Below are 19,164 nucleotides of genomic sequence, written 5' to 3'. Positions count from 1 at the left end.
CTTTCCCACATAGTCAAGTAGTGACTAAATTCTGTAGGGTAAAATTCATAAGAGTCATGGCCTCAGCTACAGTTCCAAAGTGATTTCAGAGATATACAGCTGGCTGGTTATGTAGAGGAATTTAGAAATATAACCACATTTTTCTTGTTTGCTTCTACCAAACGTAGAAAGTGTTTTTTAAGTCACTTGGTGAATAAAACAATGCCAAATCGTACCTTGCTTTAATTCCCTTTGCCACACAAAGTCACTGACTAAAACATTCACAATGACAGATAAAAGATATAAAATTAGGCTTTATTCTTTTCAAATAAATTTGAAAAGTAAGCAAAGTAATGTCTTTGTAAGATAAAGTTTTCCTGTATATCTTCTCTTAATGATTAAACGATTTTGCATATTTAGTTTTTTACTTCAGAATTTAGCAAGTTCTGTGAAAGTTGGAGAGTTATACAAGGCTTTGAAAGATCATTTCATACATCCCCAAACTTAAGTGAATCAAAACCATTCAAAACTCATGATAACCTCTCACAGAATGTGATTAATTATCTCCAGGAGAGGGAGATGGAACATGTTTCCTAGAAAACTCATTCTAATATTCCATGACCTTCACTCTCAGATAGTTTTTCTAATTAAGTACTTTGCATTTGAATTTGAACCCATGTTTTCATTTTTGAGTTGGAGACCAAAATCTGAATAACAGCCATTTCTATTGTTGATCACAATTGTTTGTTTATCCCTCAGCATCTTCTCCAACTGAAACAGTTTTCTTGTTTTACAGTTTCAATCTCCAAATTTCTAATTATTGATATGTTCTTGCTTTGAAGTTTCATCACTGTTTAGCACATTCCTCTATTTATGATTAAGTTTGGAAATCAAAATGGTGGTCCAGAGAAGGCTAAATTAATTCCCACCACTTTCTATCCTATCTTATATACTCATTCACTGTTAAAATTTGCCTGCCCTTCTAACCTTTGGTTAGTTCATTATCTTTTTTGTGTGTGCCCTAGTTCATAATCTGACCACATGTGCCAAAACTAACCTTTCCCCGATTGGTATATTACAAATGTTTCCTGTTTATTGAATTTGAATTTGTTAGCATTCCATCACTCATATAACTTTAAAAAGATAGTTTGAATTGGCCGGGCGCGGTGGCTCACGCCTGTAATCCCAGCATTTTGGGAGGCCAAGATGGGCGGATCACGAGGTCAGGAGATGGAGACCATCCTGGCTAACATGGTGAAACCCTGTCTCTACTCAAAATACAAAAAATTAGCCGGGCGTGGTGGCGGGCGCCTGTAGTCCCAGTCCCTAACCCTAACCCTAACCCTAGCCTGTAGTCCCAGTCAGGAGGCTGAGGCAGGAGAATGGTGTGAACCCGGGAGGTGGAGCTTGCAGTGAGACAAGATTGTGCCACTGCACTCCAGCCTGGATGACAGAGCAAGACTCTGTCTCAAAAAAAAAAAAAAAAAAAATTATCTATATCTATATCTATATCTATATAGATATATAGATATATAGTTTGAATTGTAATTTCACTGCTCCAATCTTTACAGTTTTCTAACCATGTTTACATTTAGTTATGTATAACAAATTTAATATAGAAGAACCAAGTTAAAATTAGTCATTTCTCAATAATGTAGAGAGCATGGGAATAAGTTAAATTGACTATCATGCTGCTAATGGGGGTTTTAAGTTTTATTAGGAAAATCTGTCTCATGTCTCGCAACAGAAGCAGAGAAGATGGCCCATAGGACAAAAATGCCATAAGTACAGTGATGTGAAACATCTGTGGGCAGACAGCTGCAAAGGTTGGAAAGGAACTTTTGTGGGAAAAGAATCGTGTTGATTTATGTTGGCTTCCTCAATAATAAAGTTGAAGGAATACTGGTAGTTTTCCAGAGCCAAAACTTCTCCATGTGAATGCACCTATTGGAAGGACACTGTTAGAATAATCTGGAATTGTTTTTACCTTTACAGTAGTCATCAGAATACAGTGGTATTTATTCTTAAAATATCTCTTTGTAGATATTGTGCTTTATAAAATTATTTCCTTTTGTGGAATGGTTGAAACAAATGGCACAAATCCTCAGATACACTGACTTGTGATCAAAATCAGCTGTTAAGTTGATGAAAAAGCCACCCAAACTGAAACGGAAGTCTGAGGTTTTCCATTCCAAGTAGTAGAATTAATTAACTTAATTATAAGCAGACCTTTTCTTTTTTTAAATAGGGCTCTAAAATTATTGAAAACCCTTGTTTTTGGAAACAAAGTCACATAAATACTGGCTTTCTAGAACAGATTCTCTAGGACATATTGCTACCACTTTATTACACAGCAGGACTAGAGGAAGGAATGCAACAGCAAACTCCATAGTAATAATTGACAATGAAATCTAGTTATTTAGTTTTAAAAATATGAGTCAACTTTTAAAACACTATAAACATATTTTCATAGCATTGTAGAAAGTTGCTAGCAGAGAGCTTGGATTGGAACATAGGAAGCCTGGATTCACAGCCCCTTTGGCCCTAATGCAATTGTACCTGTTTGTAAGTTAATTTCATCAGCCAAGGAAATACTCAGAGGGAAAAAGTAAATTTAGCTTTTTTGTTGTTATTAATAATAATATGATTAAATTTTCTCTAATATGCTGTTTGCTAAGTATTTATATTATGTTTCCATGGGAACTTTTTCTGTATGTATCTTTTTACTATTTCCCCAAAGAATGCAGTTATAAGACAAACATGAAATTTGGCAGTTAAATGAAGTAATGGTTATGGAATTTCAGAGGATAGAGAATTGAATTAAAATAGTCATCCACATTTTGGGTTTTTAAGTTGTTCATGTCAATCAAAATAGAACAACGCTTCTTCCAGGAAATGAATGTAGAAAAAGCTTTTCTTTAAAAAGGGGAGGAAAAGGTTATTTAATGTTTTTAAACTCCAACTCTTTTTTGGTTAGTTTTGTTTTAATATTAAAAAGATAAATAATGACAGACTTTAAAGAATATTTAAATGTATCATAATGTAAATAGCCCTCAAATGTTCATGATAAAATCAGTGAAGCTGAGCTTTAAAATGGTCTGGGGAATGACCACAACTAATAACAGCTCGTGCCAGACAAAAAATAAGGAACCTGTTATAGCCCTAGTCTGATTTACAATAAAATCATATCATTTTATGATTAAGTTTTTACAGAGCAAATGGAGCTAAAAGGTAGCCTGTTTTGTTTTTTGAGGGCTCCTGTTCTGGAATTATTAAAAGTAAAAAAGAAGATACTATAGATACTATGGCTATTACACCTCTTTTCAGGGCAAACAAGCATTTACTCATAAAACTAGCTTTAAGTCCTAGAGGATGTAGCAAAACAATAACTACAGGTTTCTTCAGGACAGTTCTTTTGAGTTCAGTGGCAACTATTAATAGGTTTTTATTTTTAAAAATACTGATTTTTTTTATTTTAAAAAAACAATCATTATATAGTAGGCTGCTGCCTTTTCCCTGTGTTGAGAAAGAATCTTGTTTACAAACTGTTGCTTTTATACACAATTTAAATTTCTTTAAACAGGCCAGGCCATTCTCTGTAAATCTGGAGCCATTATAATGCAGCATTTTATGATGACAGGTTACTTTATATTGCCTGAGCCTGTTCTTTCTGATGCTTAGGGTTGTTCCCAGTGATTTGTAATTACAGACCTAAAATACATTATGTGGGTACTTTACTTCCTGTTCTACATTTGTGTTTCAGGCTAAAGTAAGCCTGGAAACAAGATCCTTAGGAGATACAAACAGAGTGTGTAGAACATAGAACAAAATGTAGAACTACAACAAATGCCAACTAGCCTCTGCCAGGCACATTTTATAATTTATTAGAAACAAATCTACACCATGAAGTTGAAAGAAGGATGAAGACAAATGTCCAACACCTGGGATCAAGTGAAGAGTGGTATTAAAAAGTTTTAATATCCTGTTTTTATGAAAGTCTCCACATTATGGACAATGTAATGGTTTATATGTAACTTGGATACATTTGATGTGGCTTTTTTGTTGTTTTGCAATCTGAGACACACCCTCTCCCCTGAGATAATATGCAGCAACTTGAAAAGAAGGGAGCATGTGGAGAAAGCTGGAGACAGGGTACAGAAGCCTCCAGAAGAATAGTACTAAATTCTCCTGCGAGGCTTCAAGTTGATGCTGTAGTTTCTGGTAAATAAACAATCTACTGTATCTAAAATCTGCATTTATATTTTTGGGAGCTTTTCCTTATCTTAAAACTACATAATATTAATTTTCCTCAACTGGTAACAGTCATGCATACTTTTAGGTAAAAGCAGTGATAACCCTTATAACGTAAAACAACTGATCAATTTATGACTATTAAGTGTTCAATTATCTGTCCTTGGGTTAATTCAAGTATAGTTTTAAGACTCCTCTCCATCACAGAACATTTCTGGGCCACCCAAAAATACTCCCTACAAAATACTCAGGAGCACTTAACAAACACTGGGCATACAAGTTTTTATTAGTGACTTGTCTAATCAACTCTTTGAAATTATTTTTCTAGCTAAAGAGGCTACAACCATCGATTTGAGTATCCTCGCAGAAACTGCATCACCCAGTTTATCCAAAGAACCACAAATGGTTTCTGATAGAACTACACCAATCATCCCTTTAGTTGATGAATTACCTGTCATTCCAACAGAGTTCCCTCCCGTGGGAAATATTGTCAGTTTTGAACAGAAAGCCACAGTCCAACCTCAGGCTGTCACAGATAGTTTAGCCACCAAATTACCCACACCTACTGGCAGTACCAAGAAGCCCTGGGATATGGATGACTACTCACCTTCTGCTTCAGGACCTCTTGGAAAGCTAGACATATCAGAAATTAAGGAAGAAGTGCTCCAGAGTACAACTGGCGTCTCTCATTATGCTACGGATTCATGGGATGGTGTCGTGGAAGATACACAAACACAAGAATCGGTTACACAGATTGAACAAATAGAAGTGGGTCCTTTGGTAACATCTATGGAAATCTTAAAGCACATTCCTTCCAAGGAATTCCCTGTAACTGAAACACCATTGGTAACTGCAAGAATGACCCTGGAATCCAAAACTGAAAAGAAAATGGTAAGCACTGTTTCTGAATTGGTAACCACAGGTCACTATGGATTCACCTTGGGAGAAGAGGATGATGAAGACAGAACACTTACAGTTGGATCTGATGAGAGCACCTTGATCTTTGACCAAATTCCTGAAGTCATTACGGTGTCAAAGACTTCAGAAGACACCATCCACACTCAGTTAGAAGACTTGGAGTCAGTCTCAGCATCCACAACTGTTTCCCCTTTAATTATGCCTGATAATAATGGATCATCCATGGATGACTGGGAAGAGAGACAAACTAGTGGTAGGATAACGGAAGAGTTTCTTGGCAAATATCTGTCTACTACACCTTTTCCATCACAGCATCGTACAGAAATAGAATTGTTTCCTTATTCTGGTGATAAAATATTAGTAGAGGGAATTTCCACAGTTATTTATCCTTCTCTACAAACAGAAATGACACATAGAAGAGAAAGAACAGAAACACTAATACCAGAGATGAGAACAGATACTTATACAGATGAAATACAAGAAGAGATCACTAAAAGTCCATTTATGGGAAAAACAGAAGAAGAAGTCTTCTCTGGGATGAAACTCTCTACATCTCTCTCAGAGCCAATTCATGTTACAGAGTCTTCTGTGGAAATGACCAAGTCTTTTGATTTCTCAACATTGATAACAAAGTTAAGTGCAGAGCCAACAGAAGTAAGAGATATGGAGGAAGACTTTACAGCAACTCCAGGTACTACAAAATATGATGAAAATATTACAACAGTGCTTTTGGCCCATGGTACTTTAAGTGTTGAAGCAGCCACTGTATCAAAATGGTCATGGGATGAAGATAATACAACATCCAAGCCTTTAGAGTCTACAGAACCTTCAGCCTCTTCAAAATTGCCCCCTGCCTTACTCACAACTGTGGGGATGAATGGAAAGGATAAAGACATCCCAAGTTTCACTGAAGATGGAGCTGATGAATTTACTCTTATTCCAGATAGTACTCAAAAGCAGTTAGAGGAGGTTACTGATGAAGACATAGCAGCCCATGGAAAATTCACAATTAGATTTCAGCCAACTACATCAATTGGTATTGCAGAAAAGTCAACTTTGAGAGATTCTACAACTGAAGAAAAAGTTCCACCTATCACAAGCACTGAAGGCCAAGTTTATGCAACCATGGAAGGAAGTGCTTTGGGTGAAGTGGAAGATGTGGACCTCTCTAAGCCAGTATCTACTGTTCCCCAATTTGCACACACTTCAGAGGTGGAAGGATTAGCATTTGTTAGTTATAGTAGCACCCAAGAGCCTACTACTTATGTAGACTCTTCCCATACCATTCCTCTTTCTGTAATTCCCAAGACAGACTGGGGAGTGTTAGTACCTTCTGTTCCATCAGAAGATGAAGTTCTAGGTGAACCCTCTCAAGACATACTTGTCATTGATCAGACTCGCCTTGAAGCGACTATTTCTCCAGAAACTATGAGAACAACAAAAATCACAGAGGGAACAACTCAGGAAGAATTCCCTTGGAAAGAACAGACTGCAGAGAAACCAGTTCCTGCTCTCAGTTCTACAGCTTGGACTCCCAAGGAGGCAGTAACACCACTGGATGAACAAGAGGGCGATGGATCAGCATATACAGTCTCTGAAGATGAATTGTTGACAGGTTCTGAGAGGGTCCCAGTTTTAGAAACAACTCCAGTTGGAAAAATTGATCACAGTGTGTCTTATCCACCAGGTGCTGTAACTGAGCACAAAGTGAAAACGGATGAAGTGGTAACACTAACACCACGCATTGGGCCAAAAGTATCTTTAAGTCCAGGGCCTGAACAAAAATATGAAACAGAAGGTAGTAGTACAACAGGATTTACATCATCTTTGAGTCCTTTTAGTACCCACATTACCCAGCTTGTGGAAGAAACCACTACTGAGAAAACATCCCTAGAGGATATTGATTTAGGCTCAGGATTATTTGAAAAGCCCAAAGCCACAGAACTCATAGAATTTTCAACAATCAAAGTCACAGTTCCAAGTGATATTACCACTGCCTTCAGTTCAGTAGACAGACTTCACACAACTTCAGCATTCAAGCCATCTTCCACGATCACTAAGAAACCACCTGTCATCGACAGGGAACCTGGTGAAGAAACAACCAGTGACATGGTAATCATTGGAGAATCAACATCTCATGTTCCTCCCACTACCCTTGAAGATATTGTAGCCAAGGAAACAGAAACCGATATTGATAGAGAGTATTTCACGACTTCAAGTCCTCCTGCTACACAGCCAACAAGACCACCCACTGTGGAAGACAAAGAGGCCTTTGGACCTCAGGCGCTTTCTACGCCACAGCCCCCAGCAAGCACAAAATTTCACCCTGACATTAATGTTTATATTATTGAGGTCAGAGAAAATAAGACAGGTAAGTCTTTGCTTTCTAGACTAGCATTGAAGGCAATCCGCATTTTATCTTGAAAGTTACTTTTGGGGAAAAAAAAGTCAACATACCAAATGCTGCTATTAGAAGATAACTGGAGTGTGAAAAATAAATGTTTTAGCTTCATATATTTGTACAAGAATTGGAAGAATATGTTAAACAATGTGGAAGAATGTTAGATACAATTTTATGTTAAAAGTCATAAGAAGCCCTGCTTTGTCATCTAATATAACCAAATCATCACTGTTACATCACTTCAAAACATGCAGAACAAAGTGTTTTAATTTCAGTGTCTTTTCATACATTACTACTCAAGTGTAGCACTAGACTGTGTTAACATTCCATTGGTCTTTAACTATTAACCTTCAGTACTTACAATGTGGACGGCTAAAATCGTTTTGCATATCCCTAAGGTTGACAGAAAGATATTTAAAGGTTTGCTTTGGTTTTTCTCTTCCAGGATTTTACAGGTTTATTATATGACTTGTGTGGTGGGTAATAGGTCTCTAATGTAAGTGTTATTTTAATGTAAATGCAACATATTCTTATGCTATTGCTTTGGGGTATTTTACTGTGGTTTTATCTATTTAGAGCAAATACAACCTAGCTTAGTTGTAGGGAGTATTACAGTTTATTGTATTAAATATAATTTCAGAAGGTGGCTATATATTCATTATCCTTGCTTCCTAAAAACCAGGCTGTAGTGTTGTTCATTTTATGATTTAATTGTTTTACCGCTAGGAATATTTGTGATGCCTTCTATTCCACTCAAATATTTTAGCTCTCTGACGGAATTCTTAAAAGCTGTTTGTTTACATTGATTAATACTTGCAGTTGTCATGATCAAATACGATTTATTGCTGTCTAAAGGTGAGCCCACACCATCTTTTACATTTGATAAGCTGAGTTGAGAATATATAGCAAATGCAGTTCAATAAATCAATTCAGGTTTGTCTCTTTCTAGTTTAGAAATTACGATCATGGATTTTAGTTAATTTGCTATATTTTCATTTTCATATAAGAATTAAATGAATGAGTATTCATTGTTTTCTTGACCTGGCTCTGAGAAGACAGGATAGAAGATTTTTTTTTTTTAAGCAGGGTTCTCTCTTACTGTTGGAATGTTCCCTTTCGAGTATCATTTTTCTGAAGACTGATGCTATCCTCATTAGAGTGCTCAGGAGTGCACCTATTGGAAACAAACAAGTAGCGTTATTGTCAAGTATGTTTGCATGTAGTGCTGTTGGTGGACACTTCATGGCTTCTATAGGTTTCTACTCTCCAGAATTTTCTGTGTGAAAGCTTTTGCTTGTCAGTGAATAGTAGAGAAGAGAACACACCCACAGAGTATTAAAATTAATCTCCACTTCCCAATACAGTTTAAAAAGGACAGGATTTGATCATGATTTTCTTGCTAATGATATTGTTTCTTGGAAACCATAACATATTTCCTCTTTTCTACATCCTTTTCCATCTCTCGGAACTGGTGTAGGAAAAAGAAAATGAATTGCCAAGAAGTCGGAATGAGGATTGCGTTAGTAAGGCTGGAAAAGAGACAGGAATATAACGGTGAAAGAAAAACAAAAAAGAGGTAAAAGGAAGCAAAAAGTAAATGACTACCAACACTTAGTTTCATAATTTAAAAAAATGCTTGAATGGATATGCAGATTGTTTTTCAATTGATACTACTCTGTTAGTGTAGCTAATAAGTTGAGTTGAATAATATAAAACCCAGTAAAAATGTTCTGCATTTAAAAACTCTTCCAAGTGGGAAACTGCCAGTTAGGAAGTCAAATTACAAAATGGAAAAAGTGAAACTTGATCTCTCTGAAAGAATTGGCAGTCATCAGAAAAAAAGAACTAAGTTATAAATGGTTACTGGAAATGGAGGGTCTGAGTAAGCTAAACCTGAAACAATTTATACAAAGGTGTATATTTATAAGTGAGTTGTGGACTTGATTCAGCTAGACCTGGGAGACGTATATAGGTGTTTCTTCTCCTTCTGCTTCTAAAATGTGGGACTATAATCCACCTTGAAATTAATTTTGTTTTGCATAATAATATTAGGTCAGAAAACCGTGCAATACTTGGTTACTTCCATCAGGCAGAATTCTAATGTGAGAGTGTGTATATGTGTGTACAACAAGGGGATGTATCTGTGGAATAATTATGTATCTACCTACCTACCTACCTTCCTACCTACCTACCTGCGTACCTACCTACCTACCTACATACCTACCTACCTACCTACCTGTCATCATCTGTATTTTTGTGTGTTCTGTATATGCTGTTCTCCTTAACTAAAAGCATTGTTTATTGTCTTCATAAGACAATGAAGTTTACTCACCTCTAACTGCTCACCGATACTAATATTATTTGTTTTCTATGAGAAATTTTATCCTCCAACATTTTGAGCTTTGGCAAGGGAAAATCCTAAAGCAGATGTTCAATTAATGAATTTCAAGGCAGGTGTATACCTTAATAAAGAAAAGTGCATATGTGCCTGGAGAACCAACCTTTTTATGTATCAAGGCACAATTTTCCAGACTGGAAAGTCCTTGGTGCATGTGTGAACTTGTATAAATCTATTCACAGGAGTAGAATACACCTTTATATATACTGTATATCCAAGTAAGCAAAAATACCACCCATGCTATTCTGAACCAAGGCATTCAATAATTTTTTGCTGCACTCAGCGAGTCATATAAATCTTGTTTTTTTTTTGTTTTTACTACTGTGAAACAAAACATGCTACTCAGGACACACTTATGTTATACTTGCTCAAATGGATCTTAATAGCAACTTACGGTGCTGTAGCTAGAGGGCAACTGTAGTTAGCAGTTAAAAAAATCTGAAAGAACTTTTCAGCTCATAAAAGTTTTATGAGCTGAAAAATGCTATGGGGTGTGTTTAACAGTGGTTCAGGGGATACTGAAAACTTTACTCCTGTCTATTTCAGGAGTAATTTGCACACCTGCATTTTGAAAAATTATTGAAAGGCTTTCTTTGTGAACATGCATGAAGGCCAGAATTTGAAGGTGTAGGAAGAGTTTCTTCAACTCCAGATTTTTTTTTAAAGAGCACTCCTCTAAATCACCTGAAATGTTACAAGGTAGTGGAACAGAACTGTGAATGTTTTTAAAAACTGACAAACAGGTATTTTTAAATCAAAGAATAATTTAGAAATGTATGGATATTAAATACCAACATTATTATGCAAATGCTCTTAGTTATAACCTTAAAATAGGCAGCTTATTACCTTTTTTAACAAACAAATTCATATATACTACTTATTATGTGTCAGGCCTGCTTGATGCTGTCTTGTTAGGTGTTCTTTTTCCTACTGGTTTTGTAATTTGTATCTACCCAAATGTAGGTGTGCAGGTGAAAAGCAATATTAAATTAAATGATAGAAAGATTAAGATGTTGGTAAAATTATTAATGTAATGCTATTAAAGATTAATTACATTTTGAGAAATATACAAAAAGCTAAAGGCTTATTGTCTAAATATGGTGTTACAGAGAGGATAAAGAACAAGGAACATTGGCTCTGAGGGCAGGAGCCATCTGGGCAGATACCCATATTTACATCATTGATTGCAGAGTCATCACTTTTTTTTTTTGCGACGGAGTCTTGCTCTGTTGCCCAGGCTGGAGTACAGTGGGGTGATCTCGGCTCACTGCAATCTCTGCCTCCTGGGTTCAAGCGATTCTCCTGCCTCAGCCTCCCGAGTAGCTGGGATTACAGGCGCCTGCCACCATGCCTGGCGAATTTTTGTATTTTTAGTAGAGACAGGGTTTCACCATCTTGGCCAGGCTGGGCTTGAACTCCTGACCTCGTGATCCACCTGCCACGGCCTCCCAAAGTGTTGGGATTACAGGCGTGAGCCACTGCGCCCAGCCAAGTCATCACTTTTTAAAAGGTAATGTTTATTTAAGATAATCTCATATAATTTTTTAAAATCACACATTTTCTGTTCTTACAGAATTTTAAAGAACGTTTTAATTATAGAAAAATTACTTTCTGATTTGTTATTATAAGATCCAGGTCCTTTCTTCAAACAAAATGTTATTGAGAGCCCCCATATCTTGAACAGACAAAAGAGTAGCTGTGTTGGTTAATGTTTGAGGAGGACATCGAGAACCTCACTCCCTTGGGACCTCCTCATCTCCTGTGGTGGTTTTTAAAATAACATGTACCTCACAACACAGCTAGAAAAAGAATGATATCTAGACAATTCAAAATAAAGCAAAAACAGTTACTCATTCCTGAGAGAATTAAGTTCTTAAAAGTAAAAATGTTTCAAAAATTGGTCTGATTATCTATATCTTTATCTCATTACAATGATACACATTTAACATTTACCTTTGAATAGCTCTATGCATGGTGCTGAATAAAACACATTAAACAAATATTGTTTCAATCTTATTGATGCCTATGTGTCATCAAGATAATATATAATGGTATGTCAGAGTCTCACATGTATGTGCAAAACTAAGTCATCATCAAACTCACACTTCGGGCTTCATACTTTCAGACCACTTTTTCTATATATTATCATGTTTAAACTTCAAAGATAATTTGTGAGACAACTAGGGAAAGCAGATAGTCAAACGAAGGTACACTGAGTCTGACATTCTTGGCATTGGGTCTAGCAGCCCTGGCCCTCTTTGGAGCATTTTTGCCATGAAGTGATTCTCTCTCCTGATGAGCTCTGAGAAAACAACAACCCCCTGCCCAATGGCTTAGGTACTGCCCTGTCTGTCAATTCCTGAAAAAGCAAACTCTGGGAAGACTGGTTTCTCATTGGCATTCTAGTGGTTTGTTAAGAGTATATAATTTAGATTTGGTTGCTGCTAATATGGGGCAGTATGCATGCTCTTCAGATACCTGACATAGCAAGGAAAGAGTGTGCTGAAATTGGTAGTACGTTATTCTGCAGTTCTGGGCAGCTTCTTTCCTGTAGAGTTTTGGAGCACATCTCTGAAAGTGGATGGGTCTGGTGCCTGCACACCTCCGTGGTTCCTTTTCCTGAGCTCCAGCTGTGGCTGTCTGTCAGAGAAGCACATTTTTCTGCAGAGAATTAGAATGGCTTCCCCCGTCTCTCACGGACTGTCCCAAGTCTAGAAAAGAATTGAGTTCCTCTTCTATTAGTCAAATAAAAGGGAAGAGAATGTTTGTCTTCCTTTCCTTTCTGTAGTGTTAAGAAAATAAATGAACTTAATGATTCTAAATTATCAGTGAGCTTAACACTGTACTATAGACCAAAGATTACCTTTTCAAAAAGTCCTTTGAGGTGAAATATTTTGTATATGTAATACATAGATGCACATATAAACACACACATATAGAATCTCAATATTTTAACACTTCTTTGGGTAGTTTTACTAACTCACTAACCTTGAGGAAAAAGTTAAGAAATTGAAAGTGTTTTCTTCAAAAGTTGAGATTTAACAATAAAAGGTGTTACTTTGATAACTAAAAGGAACTTTATTATCCTCTTCCTAAAATAAACCAATGCCTATTCTGAAAATGGCACTTGCAATTACAATTTGCCATTATCAAAGCTACCACTGAGGTAGAGGCATTATCTAAAACAAATGCCACTTATCATTTATTGGCAGTTACCTCGAGAGAGACCCATACACCATCTTCTAGCAGAGCACAGTCAATCAAATTACCTTCGGGTAAAGCTATAGCATGTCTAGTCCTTTGACAGATATTAAAGGTGGTCATAAAAGAAACATAAACCATAGGCTGTGCTCCAAAGGCATATTGGCCAGCTAACATTAACACAATCAAATGCAGTTGTCATACTAAACATATAGTTACACAGTAGGTGTATGGTATGACAGATTGTGAATGGTAGGTGAGGTCAGAAAAAGAAGGAATCAAGAAAGGCAGGAAGTTACAGAATATTTCATGAGAAAGAGGAGACTTACGTCAGTCTCTGTTGGAGGGATAGATTACAATCCAATTATGAGAGGCCAGTTATTAGCCAATTGCTTCCCAACTTAGGCTCACCAGTGGGGTTAAGGAGCCCCAAGTATAAACAGCTGTTTTTCTAAATAGAGTTTCTAAACAGCTTCTGAAGGAGGCCATGTCATCCCAGTGCTGTTTGACATGGCCTGCTTCAGAAGCTGAATACCTTCTTAGGCCTCACGCAGAAACTAGTACAGTTCATGAAAACCCGAGATACTCTGCCAGCTTCTTGAGGAAGCAGTGTTGTCACACTTTTCTGAGCTTCAGTGATTCACACATTTTGATAAGACAGCATGTTCTGTGGGTTAAGTACATTTACCTTTTCAAAATATACTCCCATGAAGTATCATGGTTCAGAATTACACACTTACAAAGTTAAATGGCATAAAACTACTTTGTAAAAAGTGCCTACACTCTAAAAGGTGATTTAAAGGTTTATGACATCTTAATTCAAGTGAATACTGAATCAGTAGGATTATAGAGCAGGTGCTCTAAGTTAGGGAATCTGGAGTCAGTCTCTCCTTTGCTTATGTGCAATGTGGACCCAGGGATTTCTCAATTTCTCTGTCAGAATTTTTAACATGGTAAAATGGCTATTATTATATGGAATGATATTTCCTAAGCTCTGACACATACTCTTTCTCCAAATCACAGGGTTTATGAAACAAAGATACACACACACACACACACACACACACACACACATATATATGTATACACACATATATACAGGTAATATACAGATATATTTTTTCTAATTTATTCAACAGTCAAATAATTACAATATACTAACTACATTAGAACTGGATTTTTTTGTAGTACATTCTGGTTAATATTCTGAACCAACATGGAGATGTAGTTAGTTTGCTTCATAGGATACATGGAAGAGGCAGTTAATGTGATAGAAAGAGCCTTTGGAAAGAGACCTGGGTTCACTGTCAACATTGTTACAGGAGGCACTCTGTATCCACAATTCTGCATCCTCTGATTTGACCAAACATGGATAGAGAATATTTGAAAAAAAAAAAAAAAGCACCACAATAAAAAAGAACAATACAGCAATAAAAAATAACACAAATAAAAACCCAACACACTATAATAACTATATAGCATTTACATTGTATTAGTTATTATAAGTAATTTAAATGATTACTTATAATACCTGATTTAAAGTATATGTATATGAATGTATGCGTAGGATTCCTGCAAATACTATGCCATTCTATAAAAAGGACTTGAATACCATGGATTTTGGTATCCTCCTAGAACCAATCCCCCATGGCTACTGAGGGATAACTATATTTACAGTCTGTTTGGTCTTGTATAAATTACTTAACCTCCACAGGCCTCAGTTGTTATATAATTAAAAATTTATAATAATACTACAACCTCACCACATTGGTTAAAGAAGGGGATCTTTGAGTGATTGCCACATGCAAGTCACTGTGACAGGCATTTCACATATTTAATACTCCTTCAGTGACTAGAAAGCACCAAGCACAATGCCTGATACATAGTCATGACTTAGTACAAATTAATCTCCTGTGGGCTTTAAAAATTATTTCATTTCCAACTTCTAAGTACAGGAAAATATAGACTGTTTTGTTCTAAATAGGTAAAAGCCAAATGATCTTAAAATTCAAGATCATTTATGCCACAAGAAGCCAAGTATAATTGTACTTTAGTGTCTGCTTGACTGAAATAACTTCTTAAAAATCCAAACCCGACATAGGTTGTGTTTTTTTGGGTGGTGCCATTTTGGGTGCAAATCAGAAGCAGCTGCAGCCCTTACTTAAAATTTAAATATAGTATTGGCTCTATAGGACCTAAGAGTAGAATTTATTAGCTTTTTGCTTTTCCTCAGTTGTGAAAGTTGGGCTTATGATTTTGATAACTACCAATTTAATTTTTTTCTCATAAAAATCATTTTACAAATTCTTGATACATTTCCCCAGGTATTGGGCCTAGCTTCTTGCATATTTATAGAATGAATGGACATTCCCTGCTGTCTTTTTGTTGTTGTCAAGGAAACCCCCAGTTCTCTACACAGGGATTACATTCTTCTTTCTTAATAGCTCTTAGATCGTTCATTTGTGCAATGAATAAAAAATGTATTCACAGGTCCAGACAGTGTTCAGAACTTTTTTGGTGGGTGAGGGGCGTAGCTAAGGGGAGAGACATGCCTAGTGAGAGGAGCAATAGGAATAAAAGAAAAGGAGAAAGAAATGCTGGCTGAGGTTCCATTTTAATGAGGTAAAGCTGAAAAATTTATGCTTTAAAAAAGACATTGCCTATTTTTGTCACTTTAGAAAATGTATAACATTACTTTTCATTGAGGTCAGTGTTTCATGTACAAAAATGTTAGTTTTTAAGTGGCTTTGTTAAGAGAATAGCTCCAAGAATGGGGCCCAGGTTGGTGAGGGTGGGATGGATGAGGGAGTGGTGATGCGTTTTAGTAGAAACTATTCTTTCATTTCTATTGAAGTATTTGAATTTTTTTTACAACCTAATTGAGGTGATATAAAATATAAGAATATTCCTTCATCCTGGGGCATCATGTGGACATCTGAGAACTCATTTGATTACATTAAAAATCGTGTTCCTTAGAGAGAGAGTGCCAGTATTTAGACTTTTTGAGTGTGAATCAGGAGGGAAACACACATCCATTGACAAGAAGATGGATATAATTATTTTTAAAAAGAGTGATTTGATCCTTTGGAGGAAAATAAATTCTGGTGGACCTTCTAAGTAACTGCTAGAATGATTGGGTAATGTATACAGCTTTTGATTCTCCATAAATAATGTAAGTATTAAAAAGGAGATTTTAAACTAGAAGGAAGGAATCTCTGGAGTGAGAGGAAAAGTTTAATTGTATTTCAGTATCTATGTCTATGAAAAGTTGATATACGGTGTCACTGTGGTATACCCAAACTTGTTTATACACATGTATAACCAGTACACAGTAAGTACCATGAGTGGCTTTTAGTGATTTTATCTTTTTACCTTGTAGTACAGTCTCCCTGGTGTCTCACAAGGGTAGTTTACTTACTTTGGCCATATGCTTCACATAGTAGGTTTCTGGAGGTTTTGTTTTTTCTAAGATGAGAGAGGGGAAAGGTAATGTATATTTCTGGAGAGTATATTGGAATATAGTATAATCATCATTTTCACTATGCTGCACTTCGGGACGGCTGTCTATTGTATTTTTTAAATAGGAAAACAAAATCTTTTTGTTACACATTAAAATAAAATCCATTTTAAAAAAGAAATGTGATCCTAATATATCTCTGCTGAGTAGATTGGTGTACATTTACGTTTAATTAAAAGCTCTTAAACTTAAATTGTAAAATTCCCCAAAGAGAACGTGAACTTTAACCAGCTGCCTATGCATCTTAGCAACTATGTTTTGTGTCTGGTAACAGTATGACTGGAAGACTTGTGCTCTGTCTACAAAACTTTGTTATGAAGTACTTAAAAATACTTGTGAATAATTTGAGGTCAGCTAGCAATAAAGCTTTGTGTGAAATGTCATTAAAAAAAGCCTATTAACCATGGTACTGTTATATTCAAGTCAAGCTGTTAAAATACATTCATATAAACATAGAAAAGATTATGCATACACTCTGTAGAGTTCTGTGGTTTGACTCTTGAAATCCAAACAAAAGTTATATTGCCTTTTGAGTAAAATTCTAGAATAGAGCAGTCTTTTATAAGACTAAGAGCTTCATCTAAGAGCTTGAAATGTCAATTACACCATTGGGTTGCTCTGTTCCTACGAAATAGAGCACGTCTCCATTTCGGAATGAGATACCTCCTCTCACAGTAGCACAGGTGTACCCCCCACCCCCTCACTATACACCACAAAGAAACTTTTCTGGTTTGCAATAATCTCTGTTGAGATTCTCTAATAACGTGTGTGGTGGGTGGAGGTGGTGACAGGAAAAGGGGATGAAGAGGTAATTTCAGAGGAAGAATAAACTAAGAGGGGACAAGTAGGATTTGGTGAGATGCAAGGAGTTAGTGACAAATATTTGGGTGATAGGGCAGGGAAAAATTTATCTGCATATATTAATAGTAGATAGGTTTTATACCCCACCTCTCCCTGCTATGAGATGTTAAAAGTATGGGAAGAAATTATACTGACAGAATAAAATTTAGATTGTATGTATAGGAAATGTCAGCAGAAAATTTTAACTTGAAAGCCCTGGGTAATTAACATTTCTCTCTCCTTCAAACTGATATTAAGAAATCCAGCCAGGTGCAGCGGTACACACTGTAATCCCAGCACTTTGGGAGGCTGAGGCAGGAGGATTGCTCAAACTCAAGAGTTTGAGGCTGCCTGTAATGGTACCCCGGCACTCTAGCCTGGGTAACAGATCAACAACCTGTCTAAAAAAAAATTCAATAAGACCATTTGCAAGTTGTCGCGAACTTATTTAAAGAATAATAATAGTTGCTTAATTGTGAGACTATTACTTTCAGAAAAAGGAAACAAAATAATTTCAACTCCCATTTTGCATATTTTTTGAAATTAAAGAATTCCCATTTAGTAGACAATTTTTTTTCTGGGGATCTAATATACAACATTAAGACTGTAGTTAATAAAATTGCATTGTATTAGAGATTTTGTTAAAAAAGTAAATTTCAGTTGCTCTTCTCACAAAAAGATGGTATATATGTTAATCTGCTTCCTTTTACCATCTATATGCATCCCATAACATCATATTGTAAACCTCAAATACACAATAGAGTTTATTTTAGAAAAAGAAAATTTCTATCATACTTATTAAATGAACATATTATTTTATTTATATGTAGATTCTCTTCTCAATTACTTAATTTATTTTGATGTGCTGCCAGCTTCATGATGAGAAACATAAGATGAAACTGCATAATACATTTCTGTTTTCTATCATTTTGAAGGCAAGTCAGATCAAATAGTTGCGAGGTGGGTGGAGAAAGGAATCCTAATCTAAATTTAATGATTAGTACATTTGCAATAAGTACATTCCACAAGTTTCCCATTAAAATAGGAGAAAAGAGTTTAGTAAGGCCAGTTCTCTAACTTACTGGCAGGAACATTTGTTTCAGAGAGCGAGAGAGGAAGGGGGCAAGGAGAGACTTGGAAAGTATAGTTAGGTCTCTCTGAAGTTGACAAGAGAGTGTTTGCCCTAGGGTCTGATACATAACAGGTACTCAGTAAATTTTGAGAAATCAATGAGCATCTGAAGAGATATTACATTCAGGGCAGCATGCATGGTTGTGGTGGTAGTGAATTTAATTTTGTGTGCAAAAACCGATATGAAGCAATGCTGTGTTTGTGAAATGTATGCAAAGATTCTGTCTCTGAAATGCTTATACTGCTGTGATTGAAACATTATCATATTTATTTAGGTTAGAAAATGGAATTTACTACATCTGAGTTGGTTTTTGGTGAGAAATTCTGATATGATAGTCTAAAATGGCAAGGAAGTCCTTATAGATCTATGAGCAATTGGAAGTGTTAGAGTTCTTGATCTGAGAGAAATATGACCTAAAAGAATATTATACTTTGTTAATTGGAGCTAAAATCAGAAACTATAAAGTGAATGCCATGGTCTTTAGTAGAATTAAGTATGCTTAATATGAGTTGATAGTTAGCTAAATT

The 19,164-nt window shown here is 35.9% G+C and overlaps 1 protein-coding gene and 1 long non-coding RNA gene across 5 annotated transcripts in view; one reads left to right on the top strand and one right to left on the bottom strand.

The window, feature by feature from the left end:
* VCAN (versican) overlaps positions 1–19,164 on the top strand; it is a 111,207-nt gene that overhangs the window by 43,692 nt on the left and 48,351 nt on the right. For 3 of the 4 annotated variants that reach the window (XM_016953036.4, XM_517667.9, XM_054684219.2), the window contains exon 7: positions 4,559–7,519. The exons of the other annotated variant lie outside the window; for it this stretch is intronic. In XM_016953036.4, the coding sequence (XP_016808525.2) occupies positions 4,559–7,519 (2,961 nt within the window). The remainder of the gene's footprint in view (positions 1–4,558; positions 7,520–19,164) is intronic. 4 annotated transcript variants of the gene reach the window in all.
* Positions 1,837–12,511, bottom strand: LOC134810068 (uncharacterized). The gene is made up of 3 exons (XR_010157192.1): positions 12,426–12,511; positions 8,649–8,723; positions 1,837–1,923 (listed from the first exon to the last, which is right to left on the bottom strand). It is a non-coding gene; the product is annotated as an uncharacterized LOC134810068 (long non-coding RNA).

The sequence above is a fragment of the Pan troglodytes genome, chromosome 4 (genome assembly GCF_028858775.2).
Source record: "Pan troglodytes isolate AG18354 chromosome 4, NHGRI_mPanTro3-v2.0_pri, whole genome shotgun sequence".
Lineage (NCBI taxonomy): Eukaryota > Metazoa > Chordata > Mammalia > Primates > Hominidae > Pan > Pan troglodytes.
This window is presented reverse-complemented; position numbering and strand designations above follow the sequence as displayed.